At 42.0% G+C, this 24340-nt stretch overlaps 1 protein-coding gene across 1 annotated transcript in view; it reads right to left on the bottom strand.

Annotated features, from left to right (window-relative positions):
- Nucleotides 1-1356: 1356 nt before the first annotated feature.
- The window catches only part of LOC122773539 (neuroblast differentiation-associated protein AHNAK-like), a 46193-nt gene continuing 23209 nt past the window's right edge, over nt 1357-24340 (bottom strand). Inside the window, 20 exon segments of the mRNA XM_044032300.1 lie at nt 1357-2939; nt 3321-4358; nt 4407-5471; nt 5544-5844; nt 6019-6647; nt 6714-7509; nt 8950-9050; nt 9135-9950; nt 10043-10805; nt 11144-11836; nt 13161-13285; nt 13352-13487; nt 15769-16013; nt 16286-17160; nt 17415-19492; nt 20414-20424; nt 20525-20753; nt 21488-21851; nt 21908-21968; nt 22282-24336. Of these exon segments, the coding sequence (XP_043888235.1) occupies nt 2659-2939; nt 3321-4358; nt 4407-5471; nt 5544-5844; nt 6019-6647; nt 6714-7509; nt 8950-9050; nt 9135-9950; nt 10043-10805; nt 11144-11836; nt 13161-13285; nt 13352-13487; nt 15769-16013; nt 16286-17160; nt 17415-19492; nt 20414-20424; nt 20525-20753; nt 21488-21851; nt 21908-21968; nt 22282-24336 (12662 nt within the window). The 3' untranslated portion in view covers nt 1357-2658.

Below are 24340 nucleotides of genomic sequence, written 5' to 3'. Positions count from 1 at the left end.
GTAGTGAGAAGTACGCATGCCAAGTCAGATAACGCATGTTTTCAGGATTTTTAAGTCTTTTTAACTGATCTACAGCTTTGTAGTTCGATCATTCGCATGATGTCCAGAGCTCGTAGACATCAGGTTTTAGGTTTATCTTTAATCCACCTTTTTAAACGGTACTGTATGAAGCTGTCTTGTTTTACTCCTGCCTCCTGCTCTGTTGTGACAGAGCATCACTGTGTGCAGCGCAGGAATGTCATTACAGACACACACAAACTGCCACACTGACAAACACAGAGACAGTATTTGGCACTGATATAGGCATACACAGCACTGTGTTAATACCTTTGACAAATGTTTGAAAGTAACAAACACTTGTTTATTTTTACTTTAAGTAAGGCATGACAGTTTTCAACCAGTTGTAAACAGTAGATGTGAAGTCTCAGTCAGTTCTATAGTGCTTCTCTTCTAGTCTGTGACACTGTTCACTCCACATAGGGCATTGATCTCCCTTCATATACTCTCACCCTCGTTGCCTACGTCGCACAGCATCATCACAGCAGCAGATGAGTAGATAGGGAACGTGCGCACACACACACACACATACTCTGGGAAGACGTCATGCACAATGTGAATGGTTTATCACTTTCTAATCCTCTTCAGTCCTTTTTCAGTTCACAAGCTTTGGCGTCTCTGATCCTCAGCACAAATCTATTTACTCTCTGACTGATTTAGGTTTAATTTAAAGGTGAGAATAATGTATTCCTAAGATATTTTTGCTGTTCTTCGCTGGTTTGTGAAGCATTTTCTTTTCAACTTCAGCATAATTTTCTATGTCAAATGATCCATTTATATCTAAATGATTAATACCACTGCATCTGCTGTTTTGATTCAGTTACACGTAGCAGTGGCTGCACCCAGCATTCTCTGTCCACACAGTGATAGGTTCATATTATACTTTATAGTGCAGCAAAGGCATTTAGGGTCCATGGATTCATGCGGTTCATACTGAATTCTGAGTCTAGCACCATCTGCAGCCTCAGCAGAAATCCATATCCATCAGAACGGGCTTTCCAGTTCTGTCGAACAGAAGTCTCAGATTCCTGTTGTTACTGTATAGTTGGCTATTCACATCGAGGTTTCAAATCAAGTCAGAGTGCGTGGCTGCACATTTAAACTTCTGCATGGCATACATTTCCATACAAATGTTCAAAGGTCTGTATATTTTCAACAAGCCTCCTGCCGTTGACATGTGATATGACTGTGATCAGTAGTCAGTGATTCAGGCTGCCAAATGATAACTGTGACCTCAGAAAGAAAACACAACATGCTGGTTTTCAAAGTACAAAACATGAGCTAACAATCATTTAAACATTTTTCATTTGGAAATATTATTTTATTGATATAACATATTAACCAACATTCTTTCCAGCACATTCTTTGACAAAACCACTTAGCAGTGAAATCCTCTTATTATTTGAAATAAATGCACATGATTAAATCAGAAAATTAAAAGAAAACCTAGAGGCTACTCTGTGTTATCATGAAGTATCACTACTGTCTTTACTCTCTTCCCAGCTTTAACAAAAAAAAATCTATTTCTCACCTGCTAAAGGTGAAGCATTTTATGTTAATGCATAAAATACAGAGTGGCTTTGTCAGAACGTCTTCATGCATTTTATCATACGATTTCACTCTTTCTACTTACTTCATATCTACTTTCTCTTTCTGTTATTTACATGATGGTGAACAAGCTCGAGACTCGCCACACCTTCATCAGTGTGTCATTGTAGCAGCCAAGAAAAAAAAAGGTTGATGGTTTTAACTTTCAAACAGCAGCCATACATTCTTCCCTGCCTGCTATCAGTGTGTTCAAACACGCCATGAAAACATCAGCATCACTCAGCATCTTTATCTTGAGGCCAAAGCCTCAGTCATCACAAAATATACAGTGGTGTTGTTTTCTGGCAGTATACAGTAAAAACATTATTATAAATGAGATTAGCAGCAGGTTGAATCCTTCAACCTGTAACCATATGGTCACAGGTTTGATCTCCACAGTAGATGGAGTACAACCTGCAACAATCTCTGAATAAAAGCACCAACTACAATAAATGCTTAAAAAAAAAAATCATAAAATATATATGTAATTTCTACTCCTGACTTTGGTGAATATCAAAATTAGTACAAATCAGATGGAAAGGCTACTACTCTTAAAGCATATCATAAACTATATTTGTATTTACATCAATATTTGTCTGGCCTGTACTGTTGAGGTTTCAAATTACTTAAATGACCTCACCATAAAATCATGGTCAAATCCATGAAGCTGTAAATGAATCTTTCCAGCATATTTCAATGTCACACAAACAACAATAAATAATGTTGACATTCAGCATCAAACTTTTAAAAACAAACACAACCTGATAAATATGCCGGTCTAAACAAGACACAAATTAAAGAACAGTAACAAAAACATTTAAAATGAAAGAGGGAAGTATACATAACTAGTTGCTATGATTATGATGATATTGCTGGTCAATGAAATACCATTGCTGTTCATCATGTTCATACTTTAACTCACAGAATATGAAGACAGGAGGCTTAGCTTACAAAAACACTGCAACCTCATCAAAGAAAAACAAAGAAGACATAACAGACATTATTACAGCATCCTCAGTAGTTAGGCTCCTGCCGAGTTGTTGTTTTGGTTGTCGAAGATTCCCCTGTTCGTGTTTCTGTGGTAACCATGTGCTTGGTGATTCTGGTGGTCTTGGTCATAGTGGTGACACTTCCCACCTCCGTAGCAGACTCTTGGTGCTCCTCTGATGTTGCCAGTGTGGTGAAGTCGAGCCCTGAGCTGTGGAAGCAGAAGGATCCCACGACATCGTCCACACCTCCCACCTCCCCCTCCCGCTGGGCCTGAGGAGAACCCTCTGGGGTTATCTGGAGGAAGCCTGGGCCAAAAGAAGAGGCAACAAGGACAGGCCAGTAAAGAAAAGGAAACATGAGAAGATAGGTGGAGGACTCAAGAGGAAAGAATTACAGTGAAGGAAAAGAAGCTCAGTCTTGGGGAGCAGAAATAAAACAGGAGATGGTCTCTTAATAATGCATGGATAATAACAATAAACATCATCTTAACTGATATTTATTAATTTCATGTCATGTTCATGTGGTGTCAAAGCTTTACTAGAACTTCAAACTAGTTTTATTGGAGTTAACTAAAGATAGTTTACTCCACATAATGATAGTTACATACATTTTAACAGTACGTTTTCAGAAAATGCACATCCTCAATGTCTAATGTCCTATTAGATAAAGCATTTTGTTATCCTTACCTGTGGAGTGTGGCTTAAGGAATTTAGGGGCCTTAAACCAGGAAGAAAACTCTCTATCTTCAGACTCTGTGCTCTCCATCTCACTCCAAACCCGGACCTCAGTTGACCTGAACTCCATTGCAGAACCTTCAGGGGATTCCGAACTGTCCCTATCCAACATCTCTGTTCTGGCATGAGATGACACCACATCCATCGAAGACTCACTGGTTAAACCAGCAAAAGCTGCCTTGTCTGATTTCAATGTAAGCTCTTTTGCATCTCCTCCCACTTCTGCTGTTGATGAACCCTTTTCTAGTTTCACTCTCATTTCAGTCTCCTCCTCCTCAGCAGCCATCTTGCCATATGGACTGGTGAACTCCACCTTTGGAAGTTTGATATTACCACTGAATGTCCCTTTATTGTCCCATGAGTCCTTGTGAGGAATTGCATCTTTAAGTCTTGAATCTTCTCCCTTGAGACTGACATCAAATGGCTTAGATTTGTCAGAATAAAATGACACTCCCTGTGACTTCTCCTTTCCTCCCCACTCTATCTCTGTGCTCACACCAGCTGACTTATCTTTGGCCTTCCTAAAGTCTGGCTTCATTTTTATTTTGGGTAACTTCACTTTGACATCCTCTGAATCATACCCGGCTGTTGTCTGCTCCTCTAAAAATCTTGTGTATGGAGAAGTTTCATCTGATTGGGAAGGATTGACCAAGACAAAAACTGCTTTCTTTACTTTTGGCATTTTGGGGCCCTCATACCGAACCTCTGGCCCAAACATTCTTCCTTCAGGTGAGGAAATGGAAGGTAATGGAACGCCAAACTTTGGAATTTTGATTTTGTTGCCTTTTTCTGTTTTGTCATATTCTTCATCTTGTGATGGACCAATATCAAAGTCTATGTCTGGAATCCTGGGGACTTCTGGAACTTCTCCTCTTGTTTCTAGGTTAGCTGACCTTTGTTTGGTTTTTACACTAACATGTGGTAACGTAACCTCTGGCACTACAATGTTAATATGATCTTTGTCCTCTTTCTGTCCATTGTGATTTTTAACTCCAAACTCAAATTCTTTTTTAACCTTGCATTTGTGTTTGACTTGACCACCTAACTCCTCATTGCTCATTTTGGCTTCTGCTAATAGATCTTTGCCAGTTTTCATTTTTGGCATTCCGATGTTGAATTTTGTTCCTTTGACTTTAGGCCCTTTCACTTTGCTATATGCTCCTGTTGTGTTGAGAGGCAGGTCGGGGTGTTCAAGTTTTTTCTTGTCCTTTTTGTCATCTCCCCTATAAAGTCCTAAATCAAGCTCCACATCTCCATGTGGACCTTTGATATCTATTAATGGCATTTTAAATTTCATACCTTTGTGTTCTCCCTTAACATGCAAGTCAGCTTCCCTGTGAATGTCTATCTCTTGTTCAGGCAGAGTGATATCAACATCCCGAGTTTTTATCTGAGGCATTTCAAATGCTGGACCTTCAATCTTTCCTTTGGCCAAAGCGATGTCAACACTGGGAGTTTTGATATGAGGCATGTCAAATTCTGGACCTTCAATCTTTCCTTTGGGCAAAGCGATGTTAATATTTGGCATTTTCATGTGAGGCCTTTTGAATTTTTCTCCAGTACCTCCTTCTAGTTCAACCTCTGGACCTTCAATCTTCCCTTTTGCCTTTGGAAGAGAAATGTCAACAGAGGGCATGCTGAGATGGGGCATCTTGAATTTTCCACCTTCCCCTTTGAGCTCCACCTCAGGACCTTCAATCTTTCCTTTGGGCAGAGAAACATCAATATCTGGCATTTTCATGTGAGGCATTTTGAAATTTCCTCCACTCCCTCCTTCCAGTTGGACTTCTGGACCTTCAATCTTCCCCTTTCCCTTTGGAAGAGAAAAATCAACAGAGGGCATGCTGAGATGGGGCATCTTAAATTTTCCACCTTCCCCTTTGAGCTCCACCTCTGGACCTTCAATCTTTCCTTTGGGCAGAGAGACATCAATATCTGGCATTTTCACATGAGGCATTTTGAATTTTCCTCCAGTTCCTCCTTCTAGTTCAACTTCTGGACCTTCAATTTTTCCTTTGGGCAAAGAGAAGTCCACATTTGGCATTTTCATGTGAGGCATTTTGAATTGTCCTCCAGTTCCTCCGTCCAGTTCAACCTCTGGACCTTCAATCTTTTCTTTGGGCAGAGTAATATCAACATTGGGAGTTTTTATATGAGGCATGTCAAATTCTGGACCTTCAATCTTTCCTTTGGGCAAAGAGATGTCAAAATGTGGCATTTTCATGTGAGGCATTTTGAATTTTCCTCCAGTACCTCCTTCCAGTCCATCCTCTGGACCCTCAATCTTCCCCTTTCCCTTTGGAAGAGAAATATCAACAGAGGGCATGCTGAGATGGGGCATCTTAAATTTTCCACCTTCCCCTTTGAGCTCCACCTCTGGACCTTCAATCTTTCCTTTGGGCAGAGAGACATCAATATCTGGCATTTTCACATGAGGCATTTTGAATTTTCCTCCTGTTCCTCCCTCCAGTTCAACCTCTAGACCTTCAATATTTCCTTTAGGCAGAGTGATATCAACATTGGGAGTTTTTATATGAGGCATGTCAAATTCTGGACCTTCAATCTTTCCTTTGGGCAAAGAGAAGTCAATATTTGGCATTTTCATGTGAGGCATTTTGAATTTTCCTCCAGTTCCTCCTTCCAGTTCAACATCTGGACCTTCAATCTTCCCCTTTCCCTTTGGAAGAGAAAAATCAACAGAGGGCATGCTGAGATGGGGCATCTTAAATTTTCCACCTTCCCCTTTGAGCTCCACCTCTGGACCTTCAATCTTTCCTTTGGGCAAAGAGAAATCAATATATGGCATTTTCAAATGAGGCATTTTGAATTTTCCTCCAGTTCCTCCTTCTAGTTCTTCTGGACCTTCAATCTTTCCTTTGGGCAAAGAGAAGTCCACATTTGGCATTTTCATGTGAGGCATTTTGAATTTTCCTCCAGTTCCTCCCTCCAGTTCAACCTCTGGACCTTCAATCTTTCCTTTAGGCAGAGTGATATCAACATTGGGAGTTTTTATATGAGGCATGTCAAATTCTGGACCTTCAATCTTTCCTTTGGGCAAAGAGATGTCAATATGTGGCATTTTCATGTGAGGCATTTTGAATTTTCCTCCAGAACCTCCTTCCAGTTCAACATATGGACCTTCAATCTTCCCCTTTCCCTTTGGAAGAGAAATATCAACAGAGGGCATGCTGAGATGGGGCATCTTGAATTTTCCACCTTCCCCTTTGAGCTCCACCTCAGGACCTTCAATCTTTCCTTTGGGCAGAGAAACATCAATATCTGGCATTTTCATGTGAGGCATTTTGAAATTTCCTCCACTCCCTCCTTCCAGTTCGACTTCTGGACCTTCAATCTTCCCCTTTCCCTTTGGAAGAGAAAAATCAACAGAGGGCATGCTGAGATGGGGCATCTTAAATTTTCCACTTTCCCCTTTGAGCTCCACCTCAGGACCTTTAATCTTTCCTTTGGGCAAAGAGACATCAATATCTGGCATTTTCATGTGAGGCATTTTGAATTTTCCTCCAGTACCTCCTTCCAGTTCGACTTCCGGACCTTCAATTTTCCCTTTAGGCAGAGTGATATCAACATTGGGAGTTTTTATATGAGGCATGTCAAATTCTGGAACTTCAATCTTTCCTTTGGGCAAAGAGATGTCAATATTTGGCATTTTCATGTGAGGCATTTGGAATTTTCCTCCAGTACCTCCTTCCAGTTCAACCTCTGGATCTTCAATCTTCCCCTTTCCCTTTGGAAGAGAAATATCAACAGAGGGCATGCTGAGATGGGGCATCTTAAATTTTCCACCTTCCCCTTTGAGCTCCACCTCTGGACCTTCAATCTTTCCTTTGGGCAAAGAGACATCAATATCTGGCATTTTCACATGAGGCATTTTGAATTTTCCTCCAGTTCCTCCTTCTAGTTCAACTTCTGGACCTTCAATTTTTCCTTTGGGCAAAGAGAAGTCCACATTTGGCATTTTCATGTGAGGCATTTTGAATTTTCCTCCAGTTCCTCCCTCCAGTTCAACCTCTGGACCTTCAATCTTTCCTTTAGGTAGAGTGATATCAACATTGGGAGTTTTTATATGAGGCATGTCAAATTCTGGACCTTCAATCTTTCCTTTGGGCAAAGAGATGTCAATATTTGGCATTTTCATGTGAGGCATTTTGAATTTTCCTCCAGTACCTCCTTCCAGTTCAACCTCTGGACCTTCAATCTTCCCCTTTCCCATTGGAAGGGAAATATCAACAGAGGGCATGCTGAGATGGGGCATCTTAAATTTTCCACCTTCCCCTTTGAGCTCCACCTCAGGACCTTCAATCTTTCCTTTGGGCAGAGAGATATCAATATCTAGCATTTTCACATGAGGCATTTTGAATTTTCCTCCAGTACCTCCTTCCAGTTCGACTTTCTCCAGTTCCTTCCTTCTAGTTCAACTTGACCTTCAATTCTTTAAAAGAGAAGTCCACATTTGGCATTTCATGTGAGGCATTTTGAATTTTCTCCCAGTTCTCTCCAGTTCAACTCCTCTGACTCCTTTAATCTTTCCTTTTAGGTAGAGTGATATCAAATTATTGGGAGTTTTTATATGAGGCATGTCACTCCTGGACCTTCAATTCCTTTCCTTTTCTTTGGGCAAAGAGATGTCAATATTTGGCATTTTCATGTGAGGCATTTTGAATTTTCCTCCAGTACCTCCTTCCAGTTCAACCTCTGGACCTTCAATCTGCCCCTTTCCCTTTGGAAGAGAAATATCAACAGAGGGCATGCTGAGATGGGGCATCTTGAATTTTCCACCTTCCCCTTTGAGCTCCACCTCAGGACCTTCAATCTTTCCTTTGGGCAGAGAAACATCAATATCTGTCATTTTCATGTGAGGCATTTTGAAATTTGCTCCACTCCCTCCTTCCAGTTCGACTTCTGGACCTTCAATCTTCCCCTTTCCCTTTGGAAGAGAAAAATCAACAGAGGGCATGCTGAGATGGGGCATCTTAAATTTTCCACTTTCCCCTTTGAGCTCCACCTCAGGACCTTCAATCTTTCCTTTGGGCAAAGAGACATCTATATCTGGCATTTTCATGTGAGGCATTTTGAATTTTCCTCCAGTACCTCCTTCCAGTTCGACTTCCGGACCTTCAATTTTTCCTTTAGGCAGAGTGATATCAACATTGGGAGTTTTTATATGAGGCATGTCAAATTCTGGACCTTCAATCTTTCCTTTGGGCAAAGAGATGTCAATATTTGGCATTTTCATGTGAGGCATTTTGAATTTTCCTCCAGTACCTCCTTCCAGTTCAACCTCTGGACCTTCAATCTGCCCCTTTCCCTTTGGAAGAGAAATATCAACAGAGGGCATGCTGAGATGGGGCATCTTGAATTTTCCACCTTCCCCTTTGAGCTCCACCTCAGGACCTTCAATCTTTCCTTTGGGCAGAGAAACATCAATATCTGGCATTTTCATGTGAGGCATTTTGAAATTTCCTCCACTCCCTCCTTCCAGTTCGACTTCTGGACCTTCAATTTTTCCTTTGGGCAAAGAGAAGTCCACATTTGGCATTTTCATGTGAGGCATTTTGAATTTTCCTCCAGTTCCTCCCTCCAGTTCAACCTCTGGACCTTCAATCTTTCCTTTAGGTAGAGTGATATCAACATTGGGAGTTTTTATATGAGGCATGTCAAATTCTGGACCTTCAATCTTTCCTTTGGGCAAAGAGATGTCAATATGTGGCATTTTCATGTGAGGCATTTTGAATTTTCCTCCAGAACCTCCTTCCAGTTCAACATATGGACCTTCAATCTTTCCCTTTCCCTTTGGAAGAGAAATGTCAACAGAGGGCATGCTGAGATGGGGCATCTTGAATTTTCCACCTTCCCCTTTGAGCTCCACCTCAGGACCTTCAATCTTTCCTTTGGGCAGAGAAACATCAATATCTGGCATTTTCATGTGAGGCATTTTGAAATTTCCTCCACTCCCTCCTTCCAGTTCGACTTCTGGACCTTCAATCTTCCCCTTTCCCTTTGGAAGAGAAAAATCAACAGAGGGCATGCTGAGATGGGGCATCTTAAATTTTCCACTTTCCCCTTTGAGCTCCACCTCAGGACCTTCAATTTTTCCTTTGGGCAAAGAGACATCAATATCTGGCATTTTCATGTGAGGCATTTTGAATTTTCCTCCAGTACCTCCTTCCAGTTCGACTTCCGGACCTTCAATTTTCCCTTTAGGCAGAGTGATATCAACATTGGGAGTTTTTATATGAGGCATGTCAAATTCTGGAACTTCAATCTTTCCTTTGGGCAAAGAGATGTCAATATTTGGCATTTTCATGTGAGGCATTTTGAATTTTCCTCCAGTACCTCCTTCCAGTTCAACCTCTGGATCTTCAATCTTCCCCTTTCCCTTTGGAAGAGAAATATCAACAGAGGGCATGCTGAGATGGGGCATCTTAAATTTTCCACCTTCCCCTTTGAGCTCCACCTCTGGACCTTCAATCTTTCCTTTGGGCAAAGAGACATCAATATCTGGCATTTTCACATGAGGCATTTTGAATTTTCCTCCAGTTCCTCCTTCTAGTTCAACTTGACCTTCACCTTTCCCTGGCAAAGAGAACTTGGCATTTTCATGTGAGGCATTTTGAATTTTCCTCCAGTTCCTCCCTCCAGTTCAACCTCTGGACCTTCAATCTTTCCTTTAGGCAGAGTGATGTCAACATTTGGAGTTTTTATATGAGGCATGTCAAATTCTGGACCTTCAATCTTTCCTTTGGGCAAAGAGAAGTCCACATTTGGCATTTTCATGTGAGGCATTTTGAATTTTCCTCCAGTTCCTCCCTCCAGTTCGACCTCTGGACCTTCAATCTTTCCTTTAGGCAGAGTGATATCAACATCAGGAGTTTTTATGTGAGGCATGTCAAATTCTGGACCTTCAATCTTTCCTTTGGGCAAAGAGATGTCAAAATGTGGCATTTTCATGTGAGGCATTTTGAATTTTCCTCCAGTACCTCCTTCCAGTCCATCCTCTGGACCCTCAATCTTCCCCTTTCCCTTTGGAAGAGAAATATCAAAAGAGGGCATGCTGAGATGGGGCATCTTAAATTTTCCACCTTCCCCTTTGAGCTCCACCTCAGGACCTTCAATCTTTCCTTTGGGCAGAGTGACATCAATATCTGGCATTTTCACATGAGGCATTTTGAATTTTCCTCCAGTTCCTCCTTCCAGTTCGACTTCTGGACCTTCAATTTTTCCTTTGGGCAAAGAGAAGTCCACATTTGGCATTTTCATCTGAGGCATTTTGAATTTTCCTCCAGTTCCTCCCTCCAGTTCGACCTCTGGACCTTCAATCTTTCCTTTAGGCAGAGTGATATCAACATCAGGAGTTTTTATGTGAGGCATGTCAAATTCTGGACCTTCAATCTTCCCTTTGGGCAAAGAGATGTCAATATTTGGCATTTTCATGTGAGGCATTTTGAATTTTCCTCCAGTTCTCCTTCTAGTTCAACTTCTGGACCTTCAATTTTTCCTTTGGGCAAAGAGAAGTCCAACATTTGGTATTTTCTATGTGAGGTATTTGAATTTTCCTCCAGTTCCTCCTCCAGTTCAACCTCTGACCTTCAATCTTCCTTTTAGGTAGAGGATATCAACATTGGGAGTTTTTATATGCAGCATGTCAAATTCTGGACTCCTTCAATTCCTTCCTTTTGGGCAAAGAGACAATATTTGCATTTTCATGAGGCATTTGAATTTTCCCAGGCAATTTCCCTTCCAGTTCAACCTCTGACCTTCAATCTCCCTTTGGAAGAGTAGTCAACAGAGGGCATGCTGAGATGGGGCATCTTAAATTTTCCACCTTCCCCTTTGAGCTCCACCTCAGGACCTTCAATCTTTCCTTTGGGCAGAGTGACATCAATATCTGGCATTTTCACATGAGGCATTTTGAATTTTCCTCCAGTTCCTCCTTCAAGTTCAACATCTGGACCTTCAATTTTTCCTTTGGGCAAAGAGAAGTCCACATTTGGCATTTTCATGTGAGGCATTTTGAATTTTCCTCCAGTTCCTCCCTCCAGTTCAACCTCTGGACCTTCAATCTTTCCTTTAGGTAGAGTGATATCAACATTGGGAGTTTTTATATGAGGCATGTCAAATTCTGGACCTTCAATCTTTCCTTTGGGCAAAGAGATGTCAATATTTGGCATTTTCATGTGAGGCATTTTGAATTTTCCTCCAGTACCTCCTTCCAGTTCAACCTCTGGACCTTCAATCTGCCCCTTTCCCTTTGGAAGAGAAATATCAACAGAGGGCATGCTGAGATGGGGCATCTTGAATTTTCCACCTTCCCCTTTGAGCTCCACCTCAGGACCTTCAATATTTCCTTTGGGCAGAGAAACATCAATATCTGGCATTTTCATGTGAGGCATTTTGAAATTTCCTCCACTACCTCCTTCCAGTTCTACTTCTGGACCTTCAATCTTCCCCTTTCCCTTTGGAAGAGAAAAATCAACAGAGGGCATGCTGAGATGGGGCATCTTAAATTTTCCACTTTCCCCTTTGAGCTCCACCTCAGGACCTTCAATTTTTCCTTTGGGCAAAGAGACATCAATATCTGGCATTTTCATGTGAGGCATTTTGAATTTTCCTCAGTACCTCCTTCCAGTTAGGCTTCCGGACCTTCAATTTTTCAGCTTAGTGGAGTGATATCAACATTAGGGTTTTGGCAGCAGGGCATGTCAAATTCTGGAACTTCAATCTTTCCTTTAGGCAAAGAGATGCTCAATGGTAGCATTTTTCGTAGCGAGGCATTTTGGGTTTTCCTCAGTACCTCCTTCCAGTTCAGCCTCTGGACCTTCAATCTTTCCCTTTCCCTTTGGAAGAAATATCAACAGAGGCATGCTGAGATGGGGCATCTTAGAATTTTCCCTTCCCCTTTGAAGCTCCCCTCAGGACCTTCAATCTTTCCTTTGGGCAGAGTGACATCAATATCTGGCATTTTCACATTAGGCATTTTGAATTTTCCTCCAGTTCCTCCTTCTAGTTCGACATCTGGACCTTCAATTTTTCCTTTGGGCAAAGAGAAGTCCACATTTGGCATTTTCATGTGAGGCATTTTGAATTTTCCTCCAGTTCCTCCCTCCAGTTCAACCTCTGGACCTTCAATCTTTCCTTTAGGCAGAGTGATGTCAACATTGGGAGTTTTTATATGAGGCATGTCAAATTCTGGACCTTCAATCTTTCCTTTGGGCAAAGAGATGTCTATATTTGGCATTTTCATGTGAGGCATTTTGAATTTTCCTCCAGTACCTCCTTCCAGTCCAACCTCTGGACCTTCAATCTTCCCCTTTCCCTTTGGAAGAGAAAAATCAACAGAGGGCATGCTGAGATGGGGCATCTTAAATTTTCCACCTTCCCCTTTGAGCTCCACCTCAGGACCTTCAATCTTTCCTTTGGGCAGAGTGACATCAATATCTGGCATTTTCAAATTAGGCATTTTGAATTTTCCTCCAGTTCCTCCTTCTAGTTCGACATCTGGACCTTCAATTTTTCCTTTGGGGGCAAAGAGAAGTCCACATTTGGCATTTTCATGTGAGGCATTTTGAATTTTCCTCCAGTTCCTCCCTCCAGTTCAACCTCTGGACCTTCAATCTTTCCTTTAGGCAGAGTGATATCAACATTGGGAGTTTTTATATGAGGCATGTCAAATTCTGGACCTTCAATCTTTCCTTTGGGCAAAGAGATGTCAATATTTGGCATTTTCATGTGAGGCATTTTGAATTTTCCTCCAGTTCCTCCTTCCAGTTCAACCTCTGGACCTTCAATCTTCCCCTTTCCCGTTGGAAGGGAAATATCAACAGAGGGCATGCTGAGATGGGGCATCTTAAATTTTCCACCTTCCCCTTTGAGCTCCACCTCAGGACCTTCAATCTTTCCTTTGGGCAGAGAAACATCAATATCTGGCATTTTCATGTGAGGCATTTTGAAATTTCCTCCACTACCTCCTTCCAGTTCGACTTCCGGACCTTCAATTTTCCTGGAAGAGAAAAAATCCAACAGAGAGAGAGCATGCTGAGATGGGGCATCTTCGATTTCCACTTTCCCCTTGAAGCTCCACCTCAGGACCTTTAATCTTTCCTTTAGGCAAAAGAGACACATCAATATCTAGCATTTTCATACTTGAGGCATTTTGAATTTTCCTCAGTACCTCCTTCCCGAGATTCGACTTCGGACCTTAATTTCCCTTTAGGCGAGAGTATTATCAGCATTGGGAGTTTTTTATATGAGGAAAGGCATGTCAAATTCTGGAACTTCAATCTTTCCTTTGGGCAAAGAGATGTCAATATTTGGCATTTTCATGTGAGGCATTTTGAATTTTCCTCCAGTTCCTCCTTCAAGTACAACCTCTGGACCTTCAATCTGCCCCTTTCCCTTTGGAAGAGAAATATCAACAGAGGGCATGCTGAGATGGGGCATCTTGAATTTTCCACCTTCCCCTTTGAGCTCCACCTCAGGACCTTCAATCTTTCCTTTGGGCATAGTGACATCAATATTTGGCATTTTCACATTAGGCATTTTGAATTTTCCTCCAGTTCCTCCTTCTAGTTCGACTTCTGGACCTTCAATTTTTCCTTTGGGCAAAGAGAAGTCCACATTTGGCATTTTCATGTGAGGCATTTTGAATTTTCCTCCAGTTCCTCCCTCCAGTTCAACCTCTGGACCTTCAATCTTTCCTTTAGGTAGAGTGATATCAACATTGGGAGTTTTTATATGAGGCATGTCAAATTCTGGACCTTCAATCTTTCCTTTGGGCAAAGAGATGTCAATATTTGGCATTTTCATGTGAGGCATTTTGAATTTTCCTCCAGTACCTCCTTCCAGTTCAACCTCTGGACCTTCAATCTTCCCCTTTCCCTTTGGAAGAGAAATATCAACAGAGGGCATGCTGAGATGGGGCATCTTAAATTTTCCACCTTCCCCTTTGAGCTCCACCTCTGGACCTTCAATCTTTCCTTTGGGCAAAGAGACATCAATATCTGGCATTTTCACATGAGGCATTTTGAATTTTCCTCCAGTTCCTCCTTCTAGTTCAACATCTGGACCTTCAATATTTCCTTTGGGCAAAGAGATGTCAATATTTGGCATTTTCATGTGAGGCATTTTGAATTTTCCTCCAGTTCCTCCCTCCAGTTCAACCTCTGGACCTTCAATCTTTCCTTTAGGCAGAGTGATATCAACATTGGGAGTTTTTATATGAGGCATGTCAAATTCTGGACCTTCAATCTTTCCTTTGGGCAAAGAGATGTCAATATGTGGCATTTTCATGTGAGGCATTTTGAATTTTCCTCCAGAACCTCCTTCCAGTTCAACATATGGACCTTCAATCTTCCCCTTTCCCTTTGGAAGAGAAATGTCAACAGAGGGCATGCTGAGATGGGGCATCTTGAATTTTCCACCTTCCCCTTTGAGCTCCACCTCAGGACCTTCAATCTTTCCTTTGGGCAGAGAAACATCAATATCTGGCATTTTCATGTGAGGCATTTTGAGTACCTCCTTCCAGTTCTCACTTCTGACCTTCAATCTTACCCTTTCCCTTTGGAAGAGAAAAAATCAACAGAGGGCATGCTGAGATGGGGGCATCTTAAATTTTCCACTTTCCCCTTTGACACCTCAGGACTTTCAATCTTTCCTTTTGGGTAAAGAGATACCTATATCTGGCATTTTCATGTGAGGTATTTTAATCTCTTTCCTCCAGTACCTCCTCTTCTTCCAGTTCAACCTCTGGACCTTCAATCTTTCCTTTAGGTAGAGTGATATCAACATTGGGAGTTTTTATATGAGGCATGTCAAATTCTGGACCTTCAATCTTTCCTTTGGGCAAAGAGATGTCAATATGTGGCATTTTCATGTGAGGCATTTTGAATTTTCCTCCAGTACCTCCTTCCAGTTCAACCTCTGGACCTTCAATCTTCCCCTTTCCCTTTGGAAGAGAAATATCAACAGAGGGCATGCTGAGATGGGGCATCTTAAATTTTCCACCTTCCCCTTTGAGCTCCACCTCAGGACCTTCAATCTTTCCTTTGGGCAGAGTGACATCAATATCTGGCATTTTCACATGAGGCATTTTGAATTTTCCTCCAGTTCCTCCTTCTAGTTCAACATCTGGACCTTCAATTTTTCCTTTGGGCAAAGAGATGTCAAAATTTGGCATTTTCATGTGAGGCATTTTGAATTTTCCTCCAGTTCCTCCCTCCAGTTCAACCTCTGGACCTTCAATCTTTCCTTTAGGTAGAGTGATATCAACATTGGGAGTTTTTATATGAGGCATGTCAAATTCTGGACCTTCAATCTTTCCTTTGGGCAAAGAGATGTCAATATTTGGCATTTTCATGTGAGGCATTTTGAATTTTCCTCCAGTACCTCCTTCCAGTTCAACCTCTGGACCTTCAATCTTCCCCTTTCCCTTTGGAAGAGAAATATCAACAGAGGGCATGCTGAGATGGGGCATCTTAAATTTTCCACCTTCCCCTTTGAGCTCCACCTCTGGACCTTCAATCTTTCCTTTGGGCAGAGAGACATCAATATCTGGCATTTTCACATGAGGCATTTTGAATTTCCCTCTAGTACCTACTTCCAGTTCGACTTCTGGACCTTCAATTTTTCCTTTGGCAAGCAGAAGTCCACATTTGGCATTTTCATGTGAGGCATTTTGAATTCTCCTCCAGTTCCTCCTCCAGTTCAACCTCTGACCTTCAATCTTTCCTTTTAGGTAGAGTGGGATATCAACATTGGGAGTTTTTATATGAGGCATGTCAAATCTCTGACCTTCAATCTTTCCTCTTCTTTGGGCAAAAGAGATGTCAATATTTGGTATTTTCTACAAGTGCATTTTTGAATTTTCTCCAGTTCCTCCCTCCAGTTCTAATTCCTCTGACCTTCAATCTTTCCTTTAGGCAGAGTGATATCAACATCAGGAGTTTTTATGTGAGGCATGTCAAATTCTGGACCTTCAATCTTTCCTTTGGGCATAGAGATGTCAAAATGTGGCATTTTCATGTGAGGCATTTTGAATTTTCCTCCAGTACCTCCTTCCAGTCCATCCTCTGGACCCTCAATCTTCCCCTTTCCCTTTGGAAGAGAAATATCAAAAGAGGGCATGCTGAGATGGGGCATCTTAAATTTTCCACCTTCCCCTTTGAGCTCCACCTCAGGACCTTCAATCTTTCCTTTGGGCAGAGTGACATCAATATCTGGCATTTTCACATGAGGCATTTTGAATTTTCCTCCAGTTCCTCCTTCCAGATCGACTTCTGGACCTTCAATTTTTCCTTTGGGCAAAGAGAAGTCCACATTTGGCATTTTCATCTGAGGCATTTTGAATTTTCCTCCAGTTCCTCCCTCCAGTTCGACCTCTGGACCTTCAATCTTTCCTTTAGGCAGAGTGATATCAACATCAGGAGTTTTTATGTGAGGCATGTCAAATTCTGGACCTTCAATCTTCCCTTTGGGCAAAGAGATGTCAATATTTGGCATTTTCATGTGAGGCATTTTGAATTTTCCTCCAGTTCCTCCTTCCAGTTCAACATCTGGACCTTCAATCTTCCCCTTTCCCTTTGGAAGAGAAAAATCAACAGAGGGCATGCTGAGATGGGGCATCTTAAATTTTCCACCTTCCCCTTTGAGCTCCACCTCAGGACCTTCAATCTTTCCTTTGGGCAGAGAGACATCAATATCTGGCATTTTCACATGAGGCATTTTGAATTTTCCTCCAGTACCTCCTTCCAGTTCGACTTGACCTTCAATTTCTTTCCTTTGGGCAAAGAGAAGTCCACATTTGGTATCTTTCATGTGAGGCATTTTGAATTTTCCCTCCAGTTCCTCCCTCCAGTTCAACTCCTCTGACCTTCAATCTTCCTTAAGTAGAGGATATCAACACAGGGAAGTTTTATAAGAGGTATACAAATTTGACCTTCAATCTTTCCTTTGGGCAAAGAGACAATATGTGGCATTTTTCTATGTGAGGCATTTTGAATTTTCTCTCAGAACTCCCTTCCAGTTCAACACATATGGACTTTCAATCTTCCCCTTTCCTTTGGAAGAGAAATGTCAACAGAGGGCATGCTGAGATGGGGCATCTTGAATTTTCCACCTTCCCCTTTGAGCTCCACCTCAGGACCTTCAATCTTTCCTTTGGGCAGAGAAACATCAATATCTGGCATTTTCATGTGAGGCATTTTGAAATTTCCTCCACTCCCTCCTTCCAGTTCGACTTCTGGAGCTTCAATCTTCCCCTTTCCCTTTGGAAGAGAAAAATCAACAGAGGGCATGCTGAGATGGGGCATCTTAAATTTTCCACTTTCCCCTTTGAGCTCCACCTCAGGACCTTTAATCTTTCCTTTGGGCAAAGAGACATCAATATCTGGCATTTTCATGTGAGGCATTTTGAATTTTCCTCCAGTACCTCCTTCCAGTTCGACTTCCGGACCTTCAATTTTCCCTTTAGGCAGAGTGATATCAACATTGGGAGTTTTTATATGAGGCATGTCAAATTCTGGAACTTCAATCTTTCCTTTGGGCAAAGAGATGTCAATATTTGGCATTTTCATGTGAGGCATTTTGAATTTTCCTCCAGTACCTCCTTCCAGTTCAACCTCTGGATCTTCAATCTTCCCCTTTCCCTTTGGAAGAGAAATATCAACAGAGGGCATGCTGAGATGGGGCATCTTAAATTTTCCACCTTCCCCTTTGAGCTCCACCTCTGGACCTTCAATCTTTCCTTTGGGCAAAGAGACATCAATATCTGGCATTTTCACATGAGGCATTTTGAATTTTCCTCCAGTTCCTCCTTCGTTCAAACTTCTGGACCTTCAATTTTCTTTGGGCAAAGAGAAGTCCACATTTGGCATTTTCATGTGAGGCATTTTGAATTTTCCTCCAGTTCCTCCCTCCAGTTCAACCTCTGGACCTTCAATCTTTCCTTTAGGTAGAGTGATATCAACATTGGGAGTTTTTATATGAGGCATGTCAAATTCTGGACCTTCAATCTTTCCTTTGGGCAAAGAGATGTCAATATTTGGCATTTTCATGTGAGGCATTTTGAATTTTCCTCCAGTACCTCCTTCCAGTTCAACCTCTGGACCTTCAATCTTCCCCTTTCCCTTTGGAAGAGAAATATCAACAGAGGGCATGCTGAGATGGGGCATCTTAAATTTTCCACCTTCCCCTTTGAGCTCCACCTCAGGACCTTCAATCTTTCCTTTGGGCAGAGTGACATCAATATCTGGCATTTTCACATTAGGCATTTTGAATTTTCCTCCAGTTCCTCCTTCTAGTTCGACATCTGGACCTTCAATTTTTCCTTTGGGCAAAGAGAAGTCCACATTTGGCATTTTCATGTGAGGCATTTTGAATTTTCCTCCAGTTCCTCCCTCCAGTTCAACCTCTGGACCTTCAATCTTTCCTTTAGGCAGAGTGATATCAACATTGGGAGTTTTTATATGAGGCATGTCAAATTCTGGACCTTCAATCTTTCCTTTGGGCAAAGAGATGTCAATATTTGGCATTTTCATGTGAGGCATTTTGAATTTTCCTCCAGAACCTCCTTCCAGTTCAACATATGGACCTTCAATCTTCCCCTTTCCCTTTGGAAGAGAAATGTCAACAGAGGGCATGCTGAGATGGGGCATCTTGAATTTTCCACCTTCCCCTTTGAGCTCCACCTCAGGACCTTCAATCTTTCCTTTGGGCAGAGAAACATCAATATCTGTCATTTTCATGTGAGGCATTTTGAAATTTGCTCCACTCCCTCCTTCCAGTTCGACTTCTGGACCTTCAATCTTCCCCTTTCCCTTTGGAAGAGAAAAATCAACAGAGGGCATGCTGAGATGGGGCATCTTAAATTTTCCACTTTCCCCTTTGAGCTCCACCTCAGGACCTTCAATCTTTCCTTTGGGCAAAGAGACATCTATATCTGGCATTTTCATGTGAGGCATTTTGAATTTTCCTCCAGTACCTCCTTCCAGTTCGACTTCCGGACCTTCAATTTTCCCTTTAGGCAGAGTGATATCAACATTGGGAGTTTTTATATGAGGCATGTCAAATTCTGGAACTTCAATCTTTCCTTTGGGCAAAGAGATGTCAATATTTGGCATTTTCATGTGAGGCATTTTGAATTTTCCTCCAGTACCTCCTTCCAGTTCAACCTCTGGACCTTCAATCTTCCCCTTTCCCTTTGGAAGAGAAATATCAACAGAGGGCATGCTGAGATGGGGCATCTTAAATTTTCCACCTTCCCCTTTGAGCTCCACCTCTGGACCTTCAATCTTTCCTTTGGGCAAAGAGACATCAATATCTGGCATTTTCACATGAGGCATTTTGAATTTTCCTTTCCTCCAGTTCCTCCATCTAGTTCAACTTGACCTTCACTTTTTCCTTTGGGCAAAGAGAAGTCCACATTTGGCATTTGATGTGAGGCATTTTGAATTTCCTCCAGTTCTCTCTCCAGTTCACAACTCTGACCCTTTAATCTTTTCCTTTAGTAGAGGATATCAACATTGGGAGTTTTTATATGAGGCATGTCACCTCCTGACCTTCAATCTTTCCCTTTGGGCAAAGAGAGATGTCAATATTTGGTACTTTCTGTGAGGCATTTTGAATTTTCCTCCAGTACCTCCTTCTTCCAGTTCAACCTCTGGACCTTCAATCTTCTTCCTTTGGAAGAGAAATATCAACAGAGGCGCTGAGATGGGCATCTCAATTCTTCCACCTTCCCTTTGAGCTCCACCCTCTGACCTTCAATCTTCCTTTTCTTTGGGCAGAGAGACATCAATATCTGGCACATGAGGCATTTGAATTTCCCTCCAGTACCTAGCCTCCAGTTCGACTTCCTGACCTTTCAATTTTTCCTTGGGGCAAAGGGAAGTCCACATTTGGCATTTTCATGTGAGGCATTTGAATTCTTTTCTCCAGTTCTCCTCCAGTTCAACCTCTCTGGACCTTCAATCTTCCTTTAGGTAGAGTGATATCACTATTGGGGAGTTTTTATATGAGGCATGTCACCTGACCTTCACCTTTCCTTTGGGGCAAAGAGATGTCATTATGTGGTATTTCTTTTGAAGTGAGTATTTAATTTTCTTCTCCAGTTCTCCCTCTCTCTCCAGTTCGAATCCTCTGACCTTCAATCTTTCCTTTAGGCAGAGTGATATCAACATCAGGAGTTTTTATGTGAGGCATGTCAAATTCTGGACCTTCAATCTTTCCTTTGGGCAAAGAGATGTCAAAATGTGGCATTTTCATGTGAGGCATTTTGAATTTTCCTCCAGTACCTCCTTCCAGTCCATCCTCTGGACCCTCAATCTTCCCCTTTCCCTTTGGAAGAGAAATATCAACAGAGGGCATGCTGAGATGGGGCATCTTAAATTTTCCACCTTCCCCTTTGAGCTCCACCTCTGGACCTTCAATCTTTCCTTTGGGCAGAGAGACATCAATATCTGGCATTTTCACATGAGGCATTTTGAATTTCCCTCTAGTACCTACTTCCAGCCTGACTCTGGACCTTCAATCTTTCCTTTGGGCAAAGAGATGTCAATATGTGGCATTTTCATGTGAGGCATTTTGAATTTTCCTCCAGTTCCTCCCTCCAGTTCAACCTCTGGACCTTCAATCTTTCCTTTAGGCAGAGTGATATCAACATTGGGAGTTTTTATATGAGGCATGTCAAATTCTGGACCTTCAATCTTTCCTTTGGGCAAAGAGAAGTCAATATTTGGCATTTTCATGTGAGGCATTTTGAATTTTCCTCCAGTTCCTCCCTCCAGTTCAGCCGACCCTCTGACCTTCAATCTTTTTCTTTAGGCAGAGCGGATATCAACATCAGAGCTTTGTGAAAGTATGTCACTCCTGACCCTTCCTTTGGGCAAAGAGATGTCAATATTTGGCATTTTCATGTGAGGCATTTTGAATTTTCCTCCAGTACCTCCTTCCAGTCCAACCTCTGGACCTTCAATCTTCCCCTTTCCCTTTGGAAGAGAAATATCAACAGAGGGCATGCTGAGATGGGGCATCTTAAATTTTCCACCTTCCCCTTTGAGCTCCACCTCAGGACCTTCAATCTTTCCTTTGGGCAGAGTGACATCAATATCTGGCATTTTCACATGAGGCATTTTGAATTTTCCTCCAGTTCCTCCTTCCAGCTCGACTTCTGGACCTTCAATTTTTCCTTTGGGCAAAGAGAAGTCCACATTTGGCATTTTCATCTGAGGCATTTTGAATTTTCCTCCAGTTCCTCCCTCCAGTTCGACCTCTGGACCTTCAATCTTTCCTTTAGGCAGAGTGATATCAACATCAGGAGTTTTTATGTGAGGCATGTCAAATTCTGGACCTTCAATCTTCCCTTTGGGCAAAGAGATGTCAATATTTGGCATTTTCATGTGAGGCATTTTGAATTTTCCTCCAGTACCTCCTTCCAGTTCAACATCTGACCTTCTCAATCTTCCCTTTCCCCTTTGGAAGAGAAAATCAACAGAGGCATGCGAGACAAGCATCTTAAATTTTTCCACCTTCCCTTTGAGCTCCACTCAGGACCTTCAATCTTTTCCTTTGGTGAGTGGACATCAATATCTGGTATTTTCACATTAGGCATTTTGAATTTTCTCTCCAGTTCTCCTTCTAGTTCTATTATCTGACATTCACTTTTCCTTTGGGCAAAGAGTAGAAGTCCACATTTGGCATTTTCATGTGAGGCATTTTGAATTTTCCTCCAGTTCCTCCCTTCCTTGTGCTCAACTGACCTTCAATCTTTCCTTAGGCAGAGTGATATCACTTGAGTTTTTAGTATGAGTGTAGCTGTCACTCCTTGACCTTCAATCTTTCCTTTGGGCAGAGAAACTCAATATCTGGCATTTTCATGTGAGGCATTTGAATTTTCCTCCACTCCCTCCTTCCAGTCCCTCTGGGCCTTGATCTTCCTTTTCCTTTGGAAGAGAAATGTCAACAGAGGGCATGCTGAGATGGGGCATCTTAAATTTTCCACCTTCCCCTTTGAGCTCCACCTCAGGACCTTCAATCTTTCCTTTGGGCAGAGTGACATCAATATCTGGCATTTTCACATTAGGCATTTTGAATTTTCCTCCAGTTCCTCCTTCTAGTTCGACATCTGGACCTTCAATTTTTCCTTTGGGCAAAGAGAAGTCCACATTTGGCATTTTCATGTGAGGCATTTTGAATTTTCCTCCAGTTCCTCCCTCCAGTTCAACCTCTGGACCTTCAATCTTTCCTTTAGGCAGAGTGATGTCAACATTGGGAGTTTTTATATGAGGCATGTCAAATTCTGGACCTTCAATCTTTCCTTTGGGCAAAGAGATGTCTATATTTGGCATTTTCATGTGAGGCATTTTGAATTTTCCTCCAGTACCTCCTTCCAGTCCAACCTCTGGACCTTCAATCTTCCCCTTTCCCTTTGGAAGAGAAAAATCAACAGAGGGCATGCTGAGATGGGGCATCTTAAATTTTCCACCTTCCCCTTTGAGCTCTACCTCAGGACCTTCAATCTTTCCTTTGGGCAGAGTGACATCAATATCTGGCATTTTCACATTAGGCATTTTGAATTTTCCTCCAGTTCCTCCTTCTAGTTCGACATCTGGACCTTCAATTTTTCCTTTGGGCAAAGAGAAGTCCACATTTGGCATTTTCATGTGAGGCATTTTGAATTTTCCTCCAGTTCCTCCATCCAGTTCAACCTCTGGACCTTCAATCTTTCCTTTAGGTAGAGTGATATCAACATTGGGAGTTTTTATATGAGGCATGTCAAATTCTGGACCTTCAATCTTTCCTTTGGGCAAAGAGATGTCAATATTTGGCATTTTCATGTGAGGCATTTTGAATTTTCCTCCAGTACCTCCTTCCAGTTCAACATCTGGACCTTCAATCTTCCCCTTTCCCTTTGGAAGAGAAATATCAACAGAGGGCATGCTGAGATGGGGCATCTTAAATTTTCCACCTTCCCCTTTGAGCTCCACCTCAGGACCTTCAATCTTTCCTTTGGGCAGAGTGACATCAATATCTGGCATTTTCACTTGAGGCATTTTGAATTTTCCTCCAGTTCCTCCTTCTAGTTCGACTTCTGGACCTTCAATTTTTCCTTTGGGCAAAGAGAAGTCCACATTTGGCATTTTCATGTGAGGCATTTTGAATTTTCCTCCAGTTCCTCCCTCCAGTTCGACCTCTGGACCTTCAATCTTTCCTTTAGGCAGAGTGATATCAACATCAGGAGTTTTTATGTGAGGCATGTCAAATTCTGGACCTTCAATCTTTCCTTTGGGCAAAGAGATGTCAAAATGTGGCATTTTCATGTGAGGCATTTTGAATTTTCCTCCAGTACCTCCTTCCAGTCCATCCTCTGGACCCTCAATCTTCCCCTTTCCCTTTGGAAGAGAAATATCAAAAGAGGGCATGCTGAGATGGGGCATCTTAAATTTTCCACCTTCCCCTTTGAGCTCCACCTCAGGACCTTCAATCTTTCCTTTGGGCAGAGTGACATCAATATCTGGCATTTTCACATGAGGCATTTTGAATTTTCCTCCAGTTCCTCCTTCCAGCTCGACTTCTGGACCTTCAATTTTTCCTTTGGGCAAAGAGAAGTCCACATTTGGCATTTTCATCTGAGGCATTTTGAATTTTCCTCCAGTTCCTCCCTCCAGTTCGACCTCTGGACCTTCAATCTTTCCTTTAGGCAGAGTGATATCAACATCAGGAGTTTTTATGTGAGGCATGTCAAATTCTGGACCTTCAATCTTCCCTTTGGGCAAAGAGATGTCAATATTTGGCATTTTCATGTGAGGCATTTTGAATTTTCCTCCAGTTCCTCCTTCCAGTTCGACTTCTGGACCTTCAATCTTTCCTTTCGGCAGAGAAACATCAATATCTGGCATTTTCATGTGAGGCATTTTGAATTTTCCTCCAGTACCTCCTTTCAGTTCGACATCTGGACCTTC

Source organism: Solea senegalensis, linkage group LG8, assembly GCF_019176455.1.
Source record: "Solea senegalensis isolate Sse05_10M linkage group LG8, IFAPA_SoseM_1, whole genome shotgun sequence".
Classification (NCBI taxonomy): Eukaryota; Metazoa; Chordata; class Actinopteri; order Pleuronectiformes; family Soleidae; genus Solea; species Solea senegalensis.
This window is presented reverse-complemented; position numbering and strand designations above follow the sequence as displayed.